Source organism: Eublepharis macularius, chromosome 2 (genome assembly GCF_028583425.1).
Source record: "Eublepharis macularius isolate TG4126 chromosome 2, MPM_Emac_v1.0, whole genome shotgun sequence".
In the NCBI taxonomy this organism is placed as follows: Eukaryota; Metazoa; Chordata; class Lepidosauria; order Squamata; family Eublepharidae; genus Eublepharis; species Eublepharis macularius.
Window position 1 is genome coordinate 15,354,868 of NC_072791.1, and position 24,824 is coordinate 15,379,691.

Genomic DNA, 24,824 nt, shown 5'->3' on the forward strand with positions numbered 1-24,824 from the left:
GAGATAATGAGGCTTCCTGAGAAAACTCCCTGCCTAACCCCATCAATGCCTTCCTCACCCTCCCTTCTCCCACTTATCTAATCAAAGTTATTCAGCCCATCTGATAGCCTTCCCGTCCAGTACTTACCAGGTCAGCAAGCAATATTTTTACCAATAGACCATCCCAGATAGTAATATCAAATCATTCCCAAGTTATTGTTAAACCTCCGGATAAGCCATTAAGCAGTTATTTTGGGGAGCAAGACATCTGCATTGCTCCGGAAACATTTTGCCCTATAACTGGGCCTCCCAGCCATGTACGGAGTGTTCTTTAAGGGAACAATCCTCATAGACATAGGTGGAGAATCCCAGTTACCCCTCTCACTGACTCCTTAATGCTAATTCCCCCAACTAATTAAGGATTCCTCCTATTTGGGTAACATATTAAGAACAGTTTTTCTCAAAAAGCAAATACGCGCTTTTCACAATGCAGATACAAATAGGTTATTCCCTCACATATGCAAATATTCACCTGCAGTTGGGTTCATGGATCATCAAAACCCACAGATAATTTATTTTTTTCTATTTTATTTATGTCATTTATAATCCGCTTTTCTCACTGAGACTCAAGGCGGATTACGCAGTGTGAGATTAGTACAGTCAGTATCAAGGACATTTCCATAAACAATGCTATGGGTAAATAAATACAAGTATACAACGACATAGCATTAGTAAGAATCCAATACAGAGTTGAAGAAATGCTGAAACAGAACAGAAGCAATTTTAGGATTAATATTAAACAACATGAAGCATAAGTAGTTCATAGGAGCACATATTTAAAGCAACACATAGTACATAAGGCAACATAGTGGTAAAGTCTATGGTCCCTAACTCATTAGTTGAAGCATCTAAGACTCCCTCCCTACAATACAGCCCTCCTATCTGAATAAAAAGTCTTTTTGAATAATTTGGTTTTGCATTGTTTGTGGAAAGCCAGGAGAGCAGGGACTCTCCTGGCTGCCACAGTCAGGCTGTTTCACAGGGTAGGGGCCACCACAGAGAAAGCCCATGTACAGGCTGCTGTTGATTTTGCCCATGTGTAGGGTGGCACCTGCTCGTCATGTTCAGATGAGCGAAGTTGCCATGGAGGAATATAGGGCGGCCGGACCAAGGTCGTGAAGAACTTTGTATTTGATAACCCATACCTTGAACTGAGCATGATAACTGACAACTGTCCCAAGTACTTTAATGCAGATATGCATAATCGTTCATCGCGTAAATGTTTGGAATAATTGAGCATCGTCTTGACACATTCATTCCTGGATGCTTCCTCCCCACGCCTGCGCCCCGGCATGAATCTTAAAATAATATTCTGAACCCTGCTGTCTATTTAGGACATGAATCTGCAACAGCAAATATGTAAGTTTTGTATCAGAAGACAAAATCATGGGTAACGGCGGCATTCCCAATCCAATGAAAAAAGTATATTATTTTTATGGCCATTGCAGCCCCTTCCCTCGCAGTCATTTACAATGAAGTGTTTCCATCTGATAAAAAGCAGAGCTTTTGCCAAAGCTGTTATTTTTTTTCTATATCAGAACGAACATTCTTAAAAATACACTGAATAATTTCCTGGCTTCAGGCAGAACAGGCTGTGGTTTGACAGCTTATTAGGCCATTAGGTCATGCATTCTGATGTTCCTGCATCCACTTTACAACATCTAATAGTAATTATTGCTTTGTAGCCAATTGTAAAGGAGATGGAAGAATGCGAGCAAGAGATAGACTCTCTGAAGCTGTTGCTAAAGAGCCACTTGGATGAATTGTCTACAGAAATCCCATTAACTGCTCAGGCTGCCTCCTACCCAGAGGTGAGGTTTACAACTTTCCATTCCCACCACTCTCTCAATGTCTATCATTTCACGGTAAGATATAAAAAAATTGTTGAGAAAAGTAAGAAGAGCATATTTAAATGTGAATCCTATAATTCCACATGCATAAAATGACCCTACTGGGATTAATGTCGCTATGATTTTGGTTTGGATCATCAAAGCTTACCTTAAAACGCAAACTTTACTGGCACTTCCTTTCTAAGTTGGATTCGCTGCTGTGTTTATTTTTTCTTTTTAGAGCTTGCTGTCTTACGCGATTTCATTTGCTCTCAGTGTGCCCTCCCTGCACCATTTTCAAGACCCCTGCTTCTAACATCTTACAAATTTCACCAGTGCGCAAAATGCTGGGACCGTTGGGTTCCATCTTGAAATCAAGCCCCATAAACCACGTTAACTGAAGACTCTCAGTGCAAGCAAGCCTTTGATCCCACCCCAGGGCCTCTGCAAAACTACGACCAGCCCATTATTTAGGAAATGACCGAGGGCCAAACCACATGCCACAATTTATACGGGTTTGCCACCGGGACTAGCAGCCGTTCTGCAGCTGCTAATTCCTGGTGGCAGTTCTGTTTAGGAACTCTGCAGTTGCCCAATTTAGATAGGGACTACAATGCGGGGGAAGGAGGGGCTTCCATCTCCCAACCTGAACCATTTTCCCTGAGCCAAGATGGCACCATTGACGGGGAAAATAACACCCCCACAGTGGTTTAGCTCAGGAAAATGGCATGGAAGAAAGCAGGAGGCTCTCCTATCAGAATCAGGCCACTGCAGCGCTTCTAAATGGCATTGCCACTGGGAACTCACAGCGGCAGAATTGCTGCTATCCCCCTTTATTTATTTATTTATTTATGTCATTTATAGTCCATCTTTCTCACTGAGACTCAAAGCGGATTACATAGTGTGAGATCAGTACAATCAGTAGCAAGGACAAGGGCAGGCATTTCCATACAGTGTCATTTCCATAAACAATGTCATAGGGTAGATGTATTCATTTACAGAGACATAGCATTAGCAAGGATCCAATACAGGGTTGAAGGATTGCTGAAACAGAACATAATCAATTCTAGGACTGACATTAGACAACATGAAGCACAAGCAGTACATATTTAAAGCAACAGATAATATGTAAAGCAACATAATGGTGGAACCTATGGTTCCCAACTCATTGGTGAAACATCCAAGACCCCACCCTACAATACCGCCCTCCTATCTGAGTAAAAAGTCTTTTTGAATAATTCAGTTTTGCAATGTTTGCGGAAAGCCAAGAACATGGGAGCTCTCCTTAGCAAACGTATATAACTTGTAACGTATAGTTTGGTCCTAATAGAGTATATTCTGCTGCTACCTAGTGTACTTTTAATTTTTATGTTGCTGCAACACAATTTCTTATGGTATTACACCCACACATGCTGGAGAGCCAGGATGGTGTAGTGGCCTGAGGGTTGGACGAGGATCTGGGAGACCCGGGTTCAAATCCACTCTGCCATGGAAACTCGTTGGGTGACCTTGGGAGAGTCACACCTTCTCAGCCTAACCTACCTCAAAGGATTGTTGTAGGAATAAAATGGAGGAGAGGAGAATGATGTAAGCCATCTTGGGTCTCCATTGGAGAAAAATGTGGTATATAAGCAAATGAACAAACTTTGGTGAGTTCAGGGCCAGTTCTCCAGCCAAGCCCCACCAAGTGCCATTGCATTGAAGGGTCTTGGCTTACTCCTGGCTATTGGTGATGCAGCAAGTAACCGACATTGGCCCTGTGTAGTGCTGGGTGCGTCTAAGCCAAGTCCTTGCAATGTTGCCTCCCAGGAGGAGACAGTAGGTATACCTTGTTTGGGGCAACCTGGACTTGTATGGATTGAATTCAAAGTGGTGGGTTTCTTGAAAAGACTTAGGGGCAGTATAGGCCACGTCTTCGAGCTAGAGATAGATAGTATGCTGCTAATTCATCTCTACCGGGCACTGTTGGAAGAAAAAGGAGTGGGTGTGTAATCTGATCAGTGCCACCTTTAGGGTTCTCACAGTTATGTAGACTCATATAGTCCTAAATATATGAATGGGTTTGTGGTTGCATCCCACCAAAGGACCTGCATAAGGAAGTATTCTTTCAGATGCATATTACCTGGCCTGGAACTGGTAAAAGACATTTTCCTGGAATCTCATCCTCCTATAAACCTGTGCCCCAATGCTCCAGGGTGTTTGAGGATCTTAGCACTTTAAGAGAGATGCTAACCAGATAGAAAAATCTCAAAACAACAGCTTTCCCCATACCATTCCAGTATTCATATATATTCCATAACCATGTGAGATCCTGCCTTCCCTTTCATCTCTTTGTGTGTGTGTGTGTGTGAGTGAATGAGAGAGAGAGAGAGAGAGAGAGAGAAGGGGTCTCAGTTAAACCAAAACAAAATGAACATAATCAAAGATGAGAATGTTTAAAATTGTAAAGGTGGAAAAAGCCAGAAAATTATCACGTCACTTATTTTATTTGTTTGTTTCTGTCTCACCCTCTCATTCTAATACAAATCCCTAGGGGCAGTTCAGGATACATTTAAAATAATAAAAATGAATACTACATTCAGCCAGACAAGAATATGTTTTGTCGAAGGCTTGCACGGCCGGAGAACGATGGTTGTTGTGGATTTTCCGGCTGTATCACAGTGGTCTTGGCATTGTAGCTCCTGACGTTTCGCCAGCAGCTGTGGCTGGCATCTTCAGAGGTGTAGCACCAAAAGACAGAGATCTCTCAGTGTCACAGTATGGAAAAGATGTTGGCAGGTCAAATACTTGACAGCACTTCCAACTACTTTGTCAGACTGCACAGGGAAGCCATTGAAATTCATAAGCATAAGCACAATTTCAACAGGAAAGAAGAGACTTTAAGAATGAATAGAGCATGGTTTCCAGTCCTGAAAAACACCAGGCTAACAAAACATTCTATACCCGACAATAGCCAAGCAGAGAAGATTAGCACATCAAGCACCAATCCATATGCTAAAGAACCTCCTCAGGATACAGTGAAGCCTCCCTCCATTAGCATCCCACACCCTGGGAAACTCTTACAGGATGACTCAGCTCAACCCCACCCCTCATGAGTAGATATAAATGACCTGCCAACATCTTTTCCACACTGTGACACTGAGAGATCTCTGTCTTTTGGTGCTACACCTCTGAAGATGCCAGCCACAGCTGCTGGCGAAACGTCAGGAACTACAATGCCAAGACCACGGCAATACAGCCCGGAAAATCCACAACAACCAAGAATATGTTTTTTTTTTAAAAAAAAGATTAAAATGAGCTGAAACTCTAAAACAGATGAAAGAAAAGCCAGTAAATCTGACTGCAGTAAACTCCGCACTCATACCAGGAAAAGATTAATTATTAGTCACCTCTGTGTGCAGAGTTTAAAAGTTAAAGACCTTCTCAAAAAGGACCATTTTCAACTGGTGGCAGGAAAATGAGGCTTAAAGGAAGCTTAAAGGCATGAGGCCAGGAGGGCATTCCAGAGCCAGGTAACTGGCCGCAAGGTAGCTGCAGCAATCACACCTGCCATAATATGTATGGTACAAGGCACTAATTAAAGAGCATACGTACCAGAATGTCAAGTTGATACCTACATGAGAACAAGGGCGGGGAGGGAGAGAGCACAGCTTGTTTGTATTTCCTTGGATGCTTTCAGTATCATGTATCAAAATCATAAATCCCTTATTTATTTCCCAGTTCTGTCCTGTGTAAGATAGGAAAAGACACACACACACACACACACACACACACACACACACACACTTAATTTCCTTCCAGAGGTGATGGCACAAAGTGGTAGTTGAGTTGCCTAGTTTAGTCATTTGTCTAAGCTGTGCTCGGTCATCAGCGGAACTCCTCCTGACTACTCATTCTCCAGGACCTCCACTCCCGTAGTCCTGAGTGTGTCCAGAGCAGGTGGTCATTACTGAACCTCTGCATTCCTTACTGAGTTATGGCCAGGCAGCCAGCAGGGCTGGGTTTTTCCTGTGGAACTCCTTGCCTCCGGTTTGTAGCAGCCATGGGGAATTGCTTCAGTGTGGAAAAGGAGGCAGATGAAAGCCCTGGAGATCCCATCACCGTAAGATGCTGCTCACTGTTCCCTTCCCTTACTGCCCCCTACCCCTGTGCAAAACGTCACCTCTGAACGTGATTGTTCCTTAGGGTGAGGAGATGGAAGAGATAAAGCGACGGATTGTCCTGCTGTGCCAAGATAAGGAGCATCTCTTGACGACCATGAAGAATTCCTTGCTGGAGCTTCACCAGCGGCATGAACAATCTGAACCGGAAGAGGAGAGTGTGGAATCACGAGCGCTAGAGGAAAGCGGGCAGGTCAGCGGAGGAAGCACCGATAGGCAGGTATGGAGACCGCCGTCTCGTCCCTTGAAGTGACTCCGCTGAAAATCGGATCTAACGTTCCAGGGAACTCATTTACATTTTTGTTATTTTTGTGAAGAAGGGGAGTGGCACCAGTGAAGGAGACGTAAGAGGAAGAAAATGTAAACACGTGTCAGCCTGTTTCGAGGTCACACTCTTCTGAGATCTTTGTATATGTTGTCAGAAGTTAGAATGAGTTCAGGGGCTTTTCTTCCTAGGAAAGCTGATGGAGGAAGCAAGGCAGGGGGAATCGATCAAGACAGTTTACCTGGCGGTTCTGAGAGTGTTAAGAGCACACTTGCATTTCTCCTGTTGAAATCCGTGGGAGTTGAAAGTGCTTTATCACACCTGTAGAAGTCATCTGAGTTAGTTGTGGGTTAGTGCTAGTGGGAAAGGGGATGAACATTAGGTTTTGACAAAATAAAAGGTCCTTTCTGCAGCTCCGTTTAACTGGCCCATCTCTCTCCGTGTACATTGTAGCTGGCAAAGCGAGGGTCACTGTCTCTTCTACCTTCCTTGGTCGAAGAAGCAGAAGAGAGCTCATTCCACAGTGAAGTAAGTATTATTCAAAGTGTGGGACTAAGCCTACAGTATCTGATGTAAGCAATTGTAGTGAATCATTACGTAGAGCGTGAACCTGTTCTGTAAGATCCATTTTGGCTGTGATATAAGTATAAACAGGGCTTTTTTTCAGCTGGAACGTGGTGGAACGGCATTCCAGAACCTCTTGAAAATGGTCACATGGCTGGTGGCCCCGCCCCCTGATCTCCAGGCAGAGGGGAGTTTAGATCGCCCTCTGCGCCACAATCTAAACTCCCCTGTCTGGAGATCAGGGGGCGGGGCCACCAGCCATGTGACCATTTTCAAGAAGGGCAACCCACCGAGTTCCACCACCCCTTTTCCCAGAAAAAAAGCCCTGATTATAAATGCATCATATCTGGGGCTGTTTCTCAAAGTTCTTATGAAACCTTTCAGCTGCTGCAAAAATTCTTCCTCTTTGAGAAATGTTTCAGGGTGGTGTATTTGTAAAAGAAGGTGATATTTGTTCAAAATGAGAACAGTGGAGATCTAGGAAGCATTGCTCTCTTTCTGAACTGGCTTTGTACCATCATGTAGCTGAGTCTGACAGGCTGGGTAGCATCGTGACATCATCCAGCTGCCTAAGTGGTCCCCAGCTCACTTGCCAGCGAGAATGTGACCCAGTTTGTGGGGGGAAAGATGCTGAAGCAGCAGCCAATCCGGGAAAAATAGCCAGGGAACAGCTGGCAAATAAGGGGCTGGATTTAGCATAAATTGGCAATTTCCATCAATTTGCGTTAATTAGGAGGTGCTGTGGCTCAGTGATAGAGCATCTGCTTGGCATGCAGAAGTTCCCAGGTTCAATCTCCAGCATTTCCAGTGAAGCATCAGGTAGCAGGTGATGTGAAAGACCTGTGCCTGAGACCCTGGAGGGCCACTGCCAATCTGAGTAGACAGTGCTGACGCGGACAAACCAGATCTGATTCAGCAGAAGGGAACTTCATGTGTTCCCCTTCCCGGCCTAAGAAGCCACGCATGTTGTTCCTGAGGGTCCCCCATCCCCCAGCAACAGCATTTTATGGAAATCAGTGGGCTGTAGTGTGTGCGAGAGGGAGAGGAGGCAGGAAATTTCCATTCTGCCATTGGAAAATTTAGTTTGGATCTAACCCCAATGTGAGAAAGTAGGAAGGGACTCATTCGAGCCCTTTCCCTTGAAAGTGCTGCTATTGGACCTGAAATTGAAACCCGTGAATTTTCAATAAAACCATAATAATGCCCAATATTGTCCAAAAATGTAAGATGCTGGCCACCTGACAGATTTCTGGATGTTATTTACATGTAATGACCTGTACACACCCCACATGACCAATACATTCATTTTTATTTCACTGTTATTACACAAGATACGAAGCCCCCATTGGAGGTGGTGTTTTCTCAGTGGGTACATACAGGGGTCATTTTGTAGAAAAAGAGCTGGAGGGACCCATTAGCATAACTCATTACCATATCTCATTAGCTTATGCCGTGTCTCTTGCCATCACCGGAAGTGTGTCATTAGTATAGCTGATTTGCATATGCCCCACCCCCTGACATCACCTATTCTGGCTGTTTTGGACCCAGTCCTGGTTATTCAGGGCCGAAATTGGGCCCAAAATGGCAAAAAGGGGCTGGAAAGGGGCCCAAAATGGTCAGGATCAGGCCACTGATGAGTGGGAGAGTGATCCACCCCCTGTCAGAGGCCCAATCCAGGCCGTTTCGGCCCCAATCCAGGCCGAAACGGGCTCAAAATGGCCGAGAGTCTGGTGGGCGGGGCCACCTGATGTGCCCTCTTTGGGGAACTGCATTCCTGTGCGTTCCCCCTCTAAATGAGCCCTGAGTACATATAGAAAGAATTGCCTCATTTGCTCTTCATTTTTGTCTTTTAATGAATCAGAACAGGGTACAAGATTTGAATCTCTTTCGGTCCTTCATAACATGTGTGTTTATGTTCAGTAAGGGCTGAGCTATACTGTAATAGATTGTAATGAGCTTTATTGAATAATGCAAAGGATAAAATTTTAAATCTACAAACTTAACTCTTCCAGTGATTAATAAATAATGTATATCAGGCTAAATCTCAACATAAAAAGAACATTTTCAGAGTAGAAATGAGAAAAGTACTTTATTTTGAATCTGCTGCCAATCACCTTCATTGGTTGCTCACATTTGAAATGTGGTGCTGGAGGAGAGTTTTGCAGATACCATGGAAAACCAAAAAGACAAATAAATGGGTGCTAGATTAAGTCAAGCCTGAATTCTCCCTAGAAGCTAAAATGACAACACTGAGGCTATTGTGTTTTTGTCACATCATGAGAAGACAAGATTGTCTGGAAAAGTCAATAATGCTAGGAAAAGTGGAAGGCAGTAGGAAAAGAAGACCTAAAACAAGATGGCTTGACTCAGTCAAAGAAGCCATGTCCTCCTGTTTGCAGAATCTGAGCAAATTTGTTAATGATAGGACATTCTGGTGGTCTTTCCTTCATCGGGTCACCGTAGGTCGAAGGCGACTTGACGGCACATAACACACAGGGAGTTTGGGCAAGATCTAAAGAGATAATAGCCTTTAAAAAGTCACTCTTTGCTAGGTAGTGCCTTAATTTGTTTTTTAAAGTACACTAGATGTTTCTGAAAAGACTCTGAATGTTGTGCCCCCTCCAGTTCAAAAAAAGTTTGCAATTTGAAGTCCTGTTCCTATATTAGCTGCTTTTCAAAGTAAACATTTTTCTTCCACGTCCTACTGCAAACAATGTTGTTTGCTTTGGAGGAGGTAAGGACAATGACTGATGTGATCTTAGTTAGGGAGGGTTTATGTTCATTGGTCAAATTTGCCAGTACCTTATAATGGATATATAGTTCTAGAGTCCTTAATGTTACCCAGGCCCACAGAAGCAAAAGAACAGCTCACCTGGATCAGAGCAAGTGTCCATCTAGTCCAGCATCCTTTCTCCCCCAGTGGCCAACCAGGTGGCTCCAGGAAACCTAAAAACCTACTGCACCTAATATTCAGAGATACACTGCTTGTTAACATGGAGGTTCCATTTAGGCCTCGTGGCTAATACCCGCTGATGGATATATCCTCCCTGAATTTGCCCTAATCCTCTTGTAAAGACATCTAAACTAGCTACCAGCACTGCCTCTTACGGCAGTCAGTTCTGAAAATTGAGTTTACATTGCATGGAGCAATTTCTTTTATCTGTCCTGCTGGGAGAAGCAGAGAGAGGGGAAGGCATTGATCCCTCCCTTTTGTTCCCTTCCTTGCTAACAAAAGTTTGATTGCACACTCCTCAGTGTGTGGTTCTGACCCTTTTTGCTTGCATTGCTCTATAAAATGCCACATATGACTCTGTAGACACAAACAGTCATTCCATGCACAAGGGCAGCCGTTGTTGTTACCTGGCTGGCCCCACTAAGCGTATATCCAGATGCCAGTTTTGGAAGGGGGGAGAATAATGCCTTCACCTTAAGATACCCACATTTAACAATCACTCACTTTGCTGTTTTCTTGTGCTTCTGATTTGGCACCCAAGCATTAGACTGAAATCCTGAGAAGGTTACTGCCATAAGGCTTTGTTCACAGATAAAGCCAGGAAAACCGTTTTTGTGCTTAATTCCATTCCTTTGAAACTCACAAATACGAGTAATTTCAGCCTGCAACATGGGAAAGCATCTGTTTTTAGTTTGGTTGATAATATCCAGGAATAAGGCAACTCAAAGGATCCACAGAATGTGTACTTAACACTTAAGAAGGCATTCCCTTATCCCTCTGTGGCATTTGGTCGTGTATGCAGCACAGCATTGTCCTTTGTCTAAACAGCTTGTGTCGCAACACGGGCAGTTCCCAAGCTGTAATTCCAAGGAGCGAACTGCCCGTGTGTACCGTGATAATATAATTTAATAAAAGAAAAGAAGGCTTCTTTGAGCCCAAAGAATTTATGCGTGGAGAAGGCTGACTTTTCAGAGGAAGTAGTTAGAGAAAATATTTTTTGTTTCTTTGCCTGTTCCACAACTTGGGATCACCCCAGTGAGATATAGTAGCTAGTATGTTAGATTGTGACCATGGAGGCCTATATTCGAATCTTCATTCTGCTATAAGGTACACTGGATGACCACTGGCTGCTCATTCTCTCTCAGCCAAACCTGCCTCACAAGGTTGTTGTGAGGATAACATGCGGGGAGGGTTCATACACCATCCTGAGTTCTATAGATAGTAGGTCAGCTAAAAACATAGTAAACTGATGGGCAATAGATTCAAGACAGTTAAAAAAAAATTTTTTTTTACAAAAAACCAAAAGTAACTTACAAAATTTGCAGCCCCAAAATATAGTGGTGTCTAATGGTATATGCTCCTTTATAAAAGGTTTAGGCATAGAGAATGGGTCTTTCAACAATTTTTTCTGCATGATAACTCAATAGAACTTCCATGTTTTGATGCAGTATACCTGGGCATACTGTGGTATACTGCATCTCGCCTTCATGCCCTGCTTCAGGGTTTTCTGGAAGCGTCTGCCCCACTGCTGTTGAAAGCATCCCTTCTCATATTGTCCTCAAGCAACTAACTTCCCTCTTAATTTTCCACAAGTGGTCCAATGTACCTTTGCATTTTTTCCTAAGAGTAGAAAAGAGCAAGAGTCCAGTAGCCCTTATAAGACTAACAAAATTTGCAGTAAGGTATGAGCTTTCTTGAGCCACAGCTCACTTCTTCAGATTATTTCATAGGGTTGTCTACTTTTTTGTGTGTAAATCAGTACAGATTGCATCATTTTTGCATCTCTGAAATGTTCCTTATTTTTGATCTTTTGATCCAACAGTGTGGAGACAAACATTTCTGTTTTGACCTCATAATAAATGGAAATTAGTAATCATTAGTGTTTTTAAATTAAAATGTCTATCCCATATCCTATCATTAGGCTGGTGAGCTTAAGTCCTTTCCTTTCTTTTTCTAACTTAAGATTTTTGTGGGGTCCTAGCCCTCTCTCAGTTGCCTAAGTTCTGATTCATACTACAACCCAGAAGTCATGAGTAAGCATTAATCAGTCCTATTTCATCCTCCTTTGAAGTGCATTGCCTGAAGTCAACTTTACACACACCAGAAAAACACCTCTCTGCCTCCCTCTGGAATAGGCCCTTAATGAACGGTGCGTCAGCCAACTTCCTGTGAGCTCAGATCTACCTGTAAAATGCAAATCGGCTGCTTAGATACCTGTTGCAGCTGATCACATGACTGGCAGTTACCCTTTTTTTTTCCTTCATTCCTTTCGAGTTAGAGGAGAGAGACAGAGAGTGCTGGCTGGCTTCTGCTGCTTTTTTGTGCTAAAGTTTTAACCCCTTTGAGATCCTCTATTTTTTTTCCCCTCCTGTGTTTGCCTCTTTTTTTGCTCCAGGGTGAATCCTCCTCCACCACCACCCCAGTCACAAACATTGCCGAGGGCTCAGTGACAACACTGGGAGGTTTCACGGAGACAGTGGACACCGGTAGGCCTGTCCCTGAACCGGCTCACGTCCTCCATGTGTACCAGGCAAAAGTTGCCGAGCTGGAACGGTGGCTTGACAAAGCTAAGGAGTCCCTGGGATCAGAAGGCCAGACCCGCCAAATGCAGCAGGCGGTGGAGCAGCATCTTGCTGCGTGCCAGGTAAGACGAACTGGCCAAAGTTCGCTGCTGCCATCGAAAGCTAGCCACCCTTCCCTCTCCCTTAGGCGTGCCGACAAAACAGCTCCTTGAGTTCTCACGGCGGGACTGCAGCAGTAAATGGCCTGCTGGAGTCGAGGGAAAGGGTATGTCCAGGGGTCAGCTTCCCTGATTCTTGGCTTACGCTTGCAACAAACACAGGATTCCTAACCGGAGGCATAGGAGCCAGTGAGGCGTTTGCCAGTGAGGAGTGGCAGGTAGGGGCAGTGCTGAATCTGCCGGCTGCTTTTCCTCTTTAGCCCCTCCCCCAGGCCACTCCCACTCCCCTCCCAAGCCAGGCTCTGAGGAATAGGAAGCAGTTCAGAAGCAAATTGGGGCAGGGGGGGCCAAGGAGAAGGATAGGGCCTTTCTGCTGCAAGTTTATTTATTTACTTCATTTATAACCTGCCTTTCTCCCTATTGGGAACTCAAGAGAAGTTTGTATTGTAATGGTTAAGAGCAGCAGGACTCAAAGCTGAGGAACCGGGTTTGATTCCCCATTCCTCCACTTGTAGCCAGCTGGGTGATCTTGGGTCAGTCACAGCTCTGTCAGAGCTCTCTCAGTCCCACCCACCTCACAGGGTGATTGTTGAGGGAATAATAATAACACACATTGTAAACTGCTCTGAGTGGGCATTAAGTTGCCCTGAAGCATGCTATATGAGTAAATGTTGTTGTTGTTGTTGTTTTTATTCCCCTCTGCCATTTTACTCTCACAACATCTCTGTGAGGTAGGTGAGGCTGAATGTGTATGTGGCCCAAGGTCACCCAGCAAGCTTTCATGGGAGAGTGCGGATTCGAACCTGTGTCCTCCAGATCCTAGTCCAACACACAATACTCAAACCACTTCACTACACTGTCTGTCCCATTAGCTGCATTCACATTAGCTGTCAAAAGCGAGCAGTGAACGAGGAAGAAGGGGGATATTATGCCCTTACTAATGGGCATTTGCCCTGACCTGGATAGCCCAGGTGAGCCTGATCTCATTGGATCTCAGAAGCTACGTAGGATCAGCCTTGGTTAGTAATTGGATGGGAGACCTCCAACAAAGACCAGGGTTGCAGAGGCAGCCAATGACAAACCAGCTCTGTTAGTCTCTTCTCATGAAAACCCTGCTGGGGTCAGCATAAGTCAGCTATGACTTGAAGTCACTCTCCACCACAATGAGAGTAACGGGTGAAGAGGTAAGTGATGTCTGGGTGAGCAGCTACTAGCCAATAGTATCCAGTTGGGCTGATGAATTCAATGTCCTGAGAGAATATGGCTGACCAGTCAAAGGCCGTTTCCAAATGGCTTACCTGCCTCCGGAACATCGCGCCATGTTGCGGGGAAAACGTGAAATATCGCATTTTCTCGCGCGAGTTTTGCGCGACGTCGCAATGATGTCCCATAATGGCTGCAGACTACACATTATTTGGTCCATCAAAGTCAGGTGGGCAGTGGGGCAGTGGCTCAGGCAGAGGTCTGCCTGGGATTGGCCCTAACGGATAGAAATCTATCCTCTTTCAAAAGACTTCATGCTCTAGCCGAGTTGTTCTGAAAACTTCCTTTTAAAGTTAGATTCTGTGATTAGCTCCATTGAAAAATGCCAGGATTAAATGGCAGGTACTGAATTTACAGTGCAATCCTAAGAAGAGTTTCTCCAGTCTAAGACCATCGAAATCAGCGGGCTTAGACTGGAGTAACTCTGCTTAGGGTTGCTCTCTTAGTATCCTGAGAAACCCAGACAAAATAAGTTTCTAGCTTTTAGTACTGTATAGAAGGGGTTTTTTTAATATATGGGTAGTGCTTGGTGAAGTTCCCAGGGGCTGAAGGGTAGGGGCTCCAGTGCCTTGCAGGTTTTATTCCTCCTTCCTGTGACTCAAAGAAACAAACAGGCGTGGTATCTAGTAATCACAGAGAATCAACAGTGGAGCATCCACCTAGATATCAAACAACTTATTCAGTAATCTTGACATGTAATAATGATGGCAAATATAATTACAAATATACAAAGTGTAATTCACAAGCTATACAAACATGTTCATATAAATATTAACAACCAATTCATGTGAATGATCTGAACAACAAATTGCTATTCTTCATACAGCACATCCGAAAATCCCCTTTGCCAGTCATAGTAAGCAAATAGAACTCCGCTGGGTGTATAGTCCTGTGTCCAGAATTAACCATGTGTGGCCTCAGCCCTCACCATGTAAACGGCCCTTTTGCCTTCTATCTGGATATGCTCAGACGCACACCCCCAGCTGTTTCTTCTTCTTCTTCCGAGTCTTAGGTAAACTCAGGCATGTACTCCATGGGTTGGAAGATGGAAAACAGTTGCCATAAGGGGAGGTGTGTCAATGTCTCATTTCTCTCATTACAGGTACTTCAGGCAATTTGCGACACACCCCTATTCCGAGAAGCTATGCCACTGACGGTCCAAGCTGCAACCGGTTAAGCGGCAGCTTTCGTCGGAACCGCTTCCTCAGGGACCGGTGGCTCTCCTGTGGTGCATTCTCTTCGATAAACCCAGGAGTGACGCCATGGAAGAATCCACGAAAGCTGCCGCTTAACCGGTGTGTCGCAAATTGCCTGAAGTACTTGTAATGAGAGAAATGAGACATTGACACACCTCCCCTTATGGCAACTGTTTTCCATCTTCCATCCCATGGAGTACATGCCTGAGTTTACCTAAGACTCGGAAGAAGAAGAAGAAACAGCTGGGGGTGTGCCTCCGAGCATATCCAGATAGAAGGCAAAAGGGCCGTTTACATGGTGAGGGCTGAGGCCACACATGGTTAATTCTGGACACAGGACTATACACCCAGCGGAGTTGTGTTTGCTTACTATGACTGGCAAAGGGGGTTTTCGGATGTGCTGTATGAAGAATAGCAATTTGTTGTTCAGTTCATTCACATGAATTGGTTGTTAATATTTATATGAACATGTTTGTATAGCTTGTGAATTACACTTTGTATATTTGTAATTATGTTTGCCATCATTATTACATGTCAAGATTACTGAATAAGTTGTTTGATATCTAGGTGGATGCTCCTTTCTGTGACTCAACAGAAGCTGAATAAATTATACAGTCTTCTTTAATGGACATAACGAATGCAAGTTGCAGGCATAATTCACACGTAAGACAAACATTATTTTGAATGTTATGGGAACACGCCAGTATTCTCACACACTTCCTCTTTCCTCACCCTACTTCTTTTACACACTCTGATTTAGGAAATGATTTCTGGATTGTGGTAAGCCATAGTTTATTATGTCTTCCATACCAAAATGATGGTTTACATTCATCCCTATGAATCAGGATTCCCAACCAGATTTCAGTTGCTGCAAACCAATTGATGCCAAAGCCTTTTCTTCGCACAGAATTTTGGTAGTGTGCTGTATTTTTATTCCTCTCCCATTCATTGCAGGGTGCAGTATGTACAACTCTTCTTATATCATACAAGGGAAAAGGTTGGCCCTCTCTGGGGGCCTAGTTCTGTCAGCCTCGGGGTTGTAAAAAATGAATAATTAACTGCTTGGCTTCCCAGGTAATGCTATCAGAGATTGAGCAGAAGGTGGGGTCTCTGTTGGAGGACTGCAAAGACAGGCAAGCCAGTGACAGTCTGGGCCTCCAGCAAGAAGCAGAGAGCCTTTCCCTGAAACTTAAGGATGTGAAATCCAACTTGGAAAAAGTCCAGGGCATGCTCCAGAACAAGTATACGGAAGAACAGGTAAGAAGTTAGGATCCTGTGAGAATCACTGCTGTGCTGGTTTTAAACGGTTTATGTGCAAACACCCCCCGGCTGCATTCTGCTATCATTTCTATTCTTTTGGCCTTCCGCTCCTCTCTTTAGCATTTCCTTTTCCAGTGCTTTTCCTGAAAATTTAAGTGCATATTCTGCTTTGCTTTTCACTGTGGCGTTTCATATGCATTTGGCTGTTTGGATACTATACACAGTTCCCTGAAGTGAGATGCATGTGTGTGTGTGCGCGTATGGGTCAGTGTTGAGGGCAATCAGAGGCCTGAAAATCTGGCCTGTGACATAAGCCTCATCTATCCAGGCTGTAGAACTTCTGTACATTCTGGAATTGCATTGAGAAATTCATAAAGAAATATGAGAGCAAGTGCATGTTAAATTACTGTTTTGTGGACAGCAAAATGAGGAGGAGGAAACAGAAGTAGGACCAGGCCTGCTTCAATGTGTCGTCTCAGAAAGATCTGAGGTTGTTGAGAAATTCAGCACAGGAGAGAATTTCCTGAATGCCCGTAGTGTGTGTGTGTTTTGCTGTTTGCATATGCTACAATTTTAAACCACTTTTGAGTCCCTTTGACTGTCATGGCGTCCTTACAATGACACCTGGGAACTGTAGTTCTGTGAAGGTGCTAGGGATCGCCTCTCAACATGTTTTCAGTAGCTTGAGTCTGATACAGCGTAAGCTAAATAGTGCTGTATAAACATTACCTTCTGCACTTCCTCTCCCCGATCCCCAGGAACATCATGGGGGTCAAAGTAGGGAACTGCAGTTGGTAGGGGGGGCAGTGAAAATTGCCCTCCCTCTTGTGAGCGGAAATACCTACTGCAAATGGAAAGGAAGCTTAGAATTCCTGCCTGTCGGATTCTGAACTGGGCCCGAGAGGGTGGATCAAAACATCCACACATTGGGACATAGGGTAGACAGGGGTGATTTTTCTACAAGCTTAGGGGAAGGGGCACGTTGGCAGAAAGATATGGACTGTTAAAAACACTGGGTGAGTGTGTTAAAATATCCTCCAAACCCTAGAAGCAGTGTCTGCGCCATTAAGAAAATTATACTAATGAGATCTCACGAAATGATGGTATGAGGTCTTGGTGGCCAACATTGCCGTTGGTATTAGCTTGGAGTGAGAGGTAAAAGATCAGAGGGAGGGGATGTAAAGATGGAAGGGAAGATTAAGAATGGTGACAAGGGAAGGCTAAAGACAGGGAAGGGGAGCAGAAAAATGTTCTGGAGAGAACAAAATGTGATAGGTGTATGGGACAGAAAGCAAAACGAGAGGGGCGGCTGGATGCAACGCTGAAGACAGGCGGACAAGATGAAGACCCTTGCCAAGAGACAAAAGTTCTTTTGTGTACGAAAGCTAGAGATGAGCACAAATGACTCCGAATGACAGCTGGAGGCCCTCAGACCCGTTCTCGGCACTCTATAATTACCTGCCCTGTAACTGTCTGTTTATAGTGCTCTGCAGAGTTCTTTTCCTGGTGCGCGGAGGTTGCCGGGCCATGGTAACTTTACTCACAGTAATAACAGTAATAATCGAGAGAACTTTGGGGAGAATGTCTTACCAGCATTGCACAGATGAGAGCTCTGGAAATGCTGTCTGTGGACAGCACTGCACTTGGCGTAGGAGGGCACAGCGCAGTTTGTGGGACTGAAACCAGGATATCTTCATGCTGCCTCCACGTCTTTCCCAGTGGGTAAAGCCAACAGTGATTAATCTAGGCCTGTGCTCCTTATCTATGCAGAACTCGGCCACACCAAACGATAAGGGGATTCAGCAGAGGTTGATAAAATTGGGTTTCAGTAACAAAGACAGATTTAGGACTCTTAAGGCAGGCAAACAAGGCTTCCTAAACTCACTTTTGGGGAACAGTATGAATGCAAGGGGCCAGGGTTTGCAGGGGAGAAGTGGCTGGTGAGCTTAATCCTTTCCCCCCTGCTTCCTGCTTTCTTCTTCCTAAGGCCCTAGCCAGATTTCATCCCAGTCTTGGAGTCTGGCTGGGAGAAAAGCAGCCAGGAATGAGTGTGGGGCATATTCAGCAACTACAATGTTTAGAACCTTCATCTACTGGTGCGCAGTGGAGTTCCAGTTGCAGGCTATATCTTTTTTAGGCACAGACATAGCAAGAGAGGAATCACGGCTGAGTGGTAGGGGCACCTGCTTTGCGTGCAAAACGTCCCAGGTTCAATCCCCGACATCACCAGTTAGCAGATCTCAAGTGCTGGGGATATAACCTTTCCTCTGTTTGAGACCTGGAAGAGTTGCTGCCGATCAGAATAAACAACACTGAGCAAGAGGCACTGATGGCCTGACTTAATACGAGGCAGCTTCCTATCTTCCTAACAGGCAAGAGTCTCAGAGCACAAACCCATCTAGCATTCTCCAGACTACTTGAGAAGGATTGGTTAGCTACATCTTAATGCCCTGCATCTGACCTCCTGTATACATTAATCATCTTTACAAATGTAGCTGAATGAAGTGGTAAGGCTGTTCCTCGAAGCTTTACCACATGCCTTTGCAAGCGAAAATGGATGGAGTAGAGTCATAGCTAGGCGTTTCTGGTCCACCCTTTTTCATTATCTGAGCAAAAAATATTCTGCATTTCGGTCCTCTTCAGTTTTTGTTCCATCCTACCTCTCGGTGGGACCATTGGTGGATATATTTGTCACCCAACCATAGCTACAGCTCTTGTGTCAAGTAAAAAGAATGGATTCTCCCACACACGCACAAACTTTTGAAACATAATATGCTTTGCATGCACTAGTTTGACGAGTATGTGTACTGACAGTATTGACTGTATTCTTCCTCAGTTACGATAGCATTGGTAAGTATGCAAACAGATGTAGTTGGTATCAGAGTACGGCCTTGTACTCATGCTTTAAGATTGCTAAATGCAGTGGGGGGGGGGCAATGAAAGGAAGTGAACCTGAAGTTGGTACAGAATTTTAGAATTTCTTCCTTGCTGGTAGAAAGCAATAAAAAACTCCCCCCCCCTTAACCCATATTTGTATCTTCTTCAGAGCTGGTAGCTCTCATTGAAGAGTGTCCTGGAGATCTGAAGGCCCCAATCATGTAGATTATTTATTTAATTACTTCATTTATATGCCTCCTTTCTCCCCAAAGATGCAAAGCGGCTTATGTCCTTCTCCTCTTCTCCATTTTATCCTCACAACAACCCAGTGAGGTAGGTTAGGCTGAGAGGGTGTGACTGGCCCGAAGTCACCCAGAAAGCCCCCGTGACAGAGGAGGGATTCGAACCTGGGTCTCCCAGATCCTGGTACGACACTCTAACCACTACACTACACTGATAGAAACACAGAGTTCAGGATCTAGGTCAATAGGGCTTGGCGGTGCCCTTTCACTCCTAAGTTTACAGTGTGCGCTGATGGCCAACCCCACGTACCATATTGTGCCTTTTCTTTTTTTGCTGTTGGGAGCAGGATCAGCTGTGCCCAGGTACTGGCTCCTTCTTACTGGGTGAAAAGGGTGAAGATTTTGATGACAAGGAGGCAGAGGTTCTGGAATCACCCCAGGAGGCAGCATTTGGGGCACCTCCAGGAGCCTCCTTTGATGTCCAGCAGCCCCAAGAGACTCGGTCTGCTCTCTCACCCTGGGAAGTAGCCCTGCCTTTGGACTCGGACTCGGACCCCGAACCCTCCATTCTAGAACCAACAGCAGTCCCCGAGGTCTCTCTTCAACTTGCCTCTCAAGGACTACAAGACCAAGAAGTGTTCCCTCATCGGGGCATTCACTGCTATAACCAGGTGCGGCACCTTTATGGGCCAGCAGTCTGTTCTGGAGAGGTGGGGCTTGCTTTCACACCTCCCTGGAAGAATACTTGATGGTTCAGTTCCACCTTTGGTGGAACAACATCTATGCTTCTTGCTCTGTTGAATCCAGACTCTGTGATTCCCTCTCCCCTCCCTTGGCCCTGTATAGTTGGCAGAGAGTCTGTGGACCTCAGCTTTAATCAGGACACCAGCCGGCCAACCAGACAGAAGTCAGTGGACTTCTCAAATCAAACTAAGACGAAGGGGCACATGTTTCTCTGTCCCTTACATGCATTTCCAAACAATATCCGAATTTTGTACTGAACCTTAGAATTGTCTCTCATTGTCAGTAGCCAATTCAGCATGGGACTACCTTCAAAGGATCTACAGGTTCCCTTTCCGTTATTGTTTTTGAACCACAATATAGCAGAAAGTTATCTAGTGTACCGTGAACTTGAGCTGTCACTCTGTGGCCATGATCTATATTGCACAAGAGCATGAGTTGGAAGCAGGTCACGCTAGGCCAGGAGTCACTGATGGGGGAACCAGGTAAGATCAAGGTGATTCACCTTTCTCGAGGAACGTTGGATTTCCTTGAAAAGTTTTCAGGCATTCTCTAATTAGAAAATCTGTAATAGCATTCCATCTTCTCCCAAAGTTATCTCCATCACCACCGATGGAGATAACTCCATCCCAGACTACGTGCCACACCCAACACTGTCTTGCAACTCTAGTTGCAGGAGGAGGTTAGGAATGTTTTAGAGCATGTTTCCATGTCATGTAGGATGACAGTGAGGCACAGCATGAGCTGTGTGTGCACCGTAGAAAATATCCCAGAATCCGCTACCACAGGGATTCAAGTCATAGTTCCGATCTGGTTTTTGCCACAGATTCCCCCCACCCACCCTGATCCCTCCTTTGCTACCAATCATGGCTTTCTTCCTTCTTTTTCGCCAATGGTTGCCACTTTCTGCTATTTTCTTCATGCCCCCCCAGTCACCGCTTTCTGCCCATTTCTTCGCCCCCAACTTCCACTTTCTGGCCATTTCTTCGCCCCCCTACAGCTGCCACTGTTTGTCCGTTTCTTAGCCCCCAGCCGCTGCTTTCTGCCCGTTTCTTCGCTCCCCCACAGCCACCACTTTCTGCCTGTTTATTCACCGCCCCCCACTGCCGCTACTATTTGTCCATTTCTTTGCCCACCCAGCAGCCGCTTTCTGCCCATTTCTTACCCCCAAACACTGCTTTCTGCCCATTTATTCAGCCCCTCCAGCCACTGCTTTTGCCCATTTCTTTGCCCCCCCGCCACCACTATTTGTCTGTTTCTTGCCCCCCCAGCTTCTACTTTGTGCCCATTTCTTCTCTTCCCCCACAACCACCACTTTCTGCCCATTTATTCACTGCCCCCCCAGCCACCATTATTTGTTCATTTCTTTGTCCCTCTACCGCTGCTTTCTGCCCACTTCTTTGCCCCCTGGATGCCACTTTCTTCCCCATGTCTATTGCCCCAGTCACCATTTTATCACTCTTCTCCCATCTGTGTTGCTAGGCATCCCTACAATGCCAGCTATAATATCTCAAGGCTTCAAAAGATCTCAATCAGCATTCTCTGTTTTTTGGGGATTTTAAAGCCTCTCCCCCTTTATTACATTTTAGAGATTTTTCTGCAAATCTGAGGACTCTTCCTGGGCTCTCCTTGGCCCTATTGCTCAGATTTGTTGATCCACATGCAAAAGCTCAGGTTCAGAATTAAATACGTTGTGTGAAGAAGTGCTATCTTTTGTGTGGGTCTCAAATCGTTGCCTTGGATGATGCGAAGTTCCAGATTTTTCTCTCTCTATGAGGTACATGAATCCCGAGGTCATGGTTTTGGAAACCTCTGCCATGTCTCTGCCCTCTTACATTGTGTACTCAAGCCCTTCCTTACCCAATGTTCCTTCTGTAAAACTAAATTTAGCATCTGAAACAAATAGGTTTGTTGGTCATAATTTGGGCATAAAAGCCTATTTGTTAGTTTTGCCAAGAGAGTTGTGGTCGCTTCAGAACTGAACGATGATTTTGCAGATGTTCTGGCTAGCCTCGAGTAAACCGTTTGTAACGTCAACGAGGAGGGATGGGGGTGGGGAAGAGAGATGAGAGGGATTTCTGAGGTAAATTGCCCTCTGGACTTAGGGCTGTCCAAATCTCACACTTTGGCTGCCTCTTTTATTTGGCTAAACCCCCCTCAGCCTCACACAATCAGTAAAGGGGGAGATACAAGCTTTATCTAACCGACTGGTAATATATAAGCTTTGTGTTCTCTTAAGAGTTCTTATTTGTGATCCCACAAGAATAATACGGTATTTAATGATCAGGTAAATAGATCCTCCTTCACGCAACTATTTTGACTTGACAGACAAGATGCAGATGGAACTGAACAGCAAACATTTATTTACAGGAAATAAGGTGTAACACAGTAAAAGTTCAGCGTGGAATAGTCAGTATGAAATATACAACTGGCTCTCAACTGCACTCCCTAGAGGTTATATGCTTTCTCCTCTGTGAATTAAAACATTGAACGCGGGCTTAGTTAACCAAACGCAAATGCTGAGGGGAGAATGGATTTCTTTTTCTCCAGTCAGCATTTAAGGTCCAGTGTAATCTTTCTACTACATCTTAAAGCTTGTGCTCAGGTTCTAGGCCACTCTTTTACCTTAGAGAAATCGTGGTCCTAGAACCTGTACAAAAAATCTAGAACTGACAGGCCCTTCACAGGGTGCTTTTTTATTTCACTAAAAACAAGTTTCCTTCCCTAATATGACCCAAAGCCAAAATAAAAAGCCTGACTACGCTTATGCTGTTTTCCAAAGCCGCCAAAAGCCCTCTGTGAAGGAAAAAAAGTCTCTCTGCTCTCTCCTAGGCTGGCTCACCCCCTTGTCTGGCAACCTCTGGGATTTGCTTAAATCTTAAATCTTCAGAATTGTTTAGAGCACTGGAAGGTTGGTGGGATTTGAGGGTTGATTATCATACCAGTATTTTCATCTTTCACCTCACAGAGCCTTCTCATGCAAAATAGTGTACTTGGCTCCAGGTAGTACACAATAAACACGTCAGGAGTTTTCATATTGAGATTTTTCTGTGGTTCAGCTGCCAAACTGCAGTGGCTTTTCTTTGAGTTTCTTCACAACACTGTTTTCCATAGGCCCTTTTTCATGCTTTTTTATTGTTCCTTCATGTTTTCTCAAAGTCAAAAGTGATTTAAGAAAGCCCAGAGAAATTATGAGGAAACCATGGGGATACAGTAAATGGAAAACAACATTGTGAGGAAGCTTGGAAGAAAAACTGCACTCAGACTCTGGAAAACATCTCTGTGAAATAACCCCACACCACATGTGAAAATTTTGCAGGTTCATAACTTGCCACTTTGGTGAGATATCTGTGCCTGCGTAGAAAGATGTAGTGCGAGGACCCATTCCAAAGTTGCAAACGTCTTCCCGAGAACTTTTAAAGAAGCTTCCTCTCCTTTGTGTCTCTTGGCAGCTCATCGCTGATGATAATACGTCAGAAACCCCCCCAAAACCTTTCCATATCAACTTCTCCAGCTCATTTCCACGAACGACCTCTGACAGGCCTTTGTTCAGTAGGCCGAATGGATTACAACAGCAACAGGTAAACCCCTCCTTTCGCCACACTATTACATGAAAAAATACTGTGCCGGGCATTGTTCTGTTCTTATGTAATGACCTTCCATCTATTTGAGCAAACTGTTCAGTATATTTTATCCCATCTGTCCTCCAAATAACTCAGGGTGGTGTACCTATTTCCTCCTCACAACTCTCTAACCAAGATCAGCCCAAGATGGTGTGATTGGCCCAACACCACTTAGTACATTTCATGGCAGGGTGGGAATTTGAACCCAGATATCCTGGTCCAGCACTCAGACCAGTACATCACACTGGCTGAAGGACCATTCCTGGGATTCCATTTCTTATCTCAGGGCCAAGAGAGGGGTCAATAGGGACAAGGAGATTCACACGCGCCTCTATATTTTTGTTTGTCCCTTTTCAGTAGATGCATTCTGACCCTCTCCCCAACTCCTTTGTATTTGTGGTTTGCAGTTTGCATTTTAGAGATACTAGGTGGTACAAATCAAGTGCAGGTTTCTTCTCATCTATGCTTTCTCCAAAAATACCCCCAAGTCCTCCCAAGAGATAGTGGTGATGGAGTCTCAAGCATCACTGAGTCTCTTGAGTCATCCAGTTCCCGACCACTTGGAGGAGTGAATGTTAGTATTTCAGGTGGAGCAGTGGGTGACTTTGTGAATTCATTCCCCTCCTCCCCCAGTGGTCAAGTCCTTGCCTTTATACATCTTGTCCTTGTTTTTCTAAAAGCTGTGGTTACCATGGAAGAGAGGGGGCATGTATCTCAAACACTCAGGCCCAAAGACGGTCACGTTTTGAGGGGCAGACACGGGAGGGGTGAGGCAGGCAGGCCAGGCTGCCAGAAATCCCCTGTCTCTGGCCAGCAGTCCTAGTAGTGCAGGGAATCAGTAGCTGACCCTCCTAGTCTTGGGGTCCCCAGACGTTTAGAGCCTGCAGGCACCTTTAGAGAAGGTAATGGGTACAACCACAAAATGGCCACCATGAGAGGCAGAGCCAACCCCAAAATGGCTGCTGTAGGAGGCAGAGGCGCACGCACACACACACACAGAGGAAGCCCAAGTACAGGGTATAAGAGCAGTAATTTTAAAAAATACGCTAGGAAAGAGAAGTGTGAGAAAGAAAATATTACCAGTGCAGTGGAGGTAGTTGCTTCTGAAACAACATTTTTAGAAATCTGCACA

At 44.8% G+C, this 24,824-nt stretch overlaps 1 protein-coding gene across 2 annotated transcripts in view; it reads left to right on the forward strand.

Moving 5' to 3' along the window:
• Positions 1-24,824, forward strand: part of LOC129323834 (nesprin-2-like) — a 256,004-nt gene that overhangs the window by 111,358 nt on the left and 119,822 nt on the right. For both annotated transcript variants that reach the window (XM_054970582.1, XM_054970583.1), the window contains 7 exons: positions 1,725-1,850; positions 6,054-6,248; positions 6,747-6,821; positions 12,206-12,454; positions 16,024-16,206; positions 19,676-19,999; positions 23,522-23,650. In XM_054970582.1, the coding sequence (XP_054826557.1) occupies positions 1,725-1,850; positions 6,054-6,248; positions 6,747-6,821; positions 12,206-12,454; positions 16,024-16,206; positions 19,676-19,999; positions 23,522-23,650 (1,281 nt within the window). The remainder of the gene's footprint in view (positions 1-1,724; positions 1,851-6,053; positions 6,249-6,746; positions 6,822-12,205; positions 12,455-16,023; positions 16,207-19,675; positions 20,000-23,521; positions 23,651-24,824) is intronic.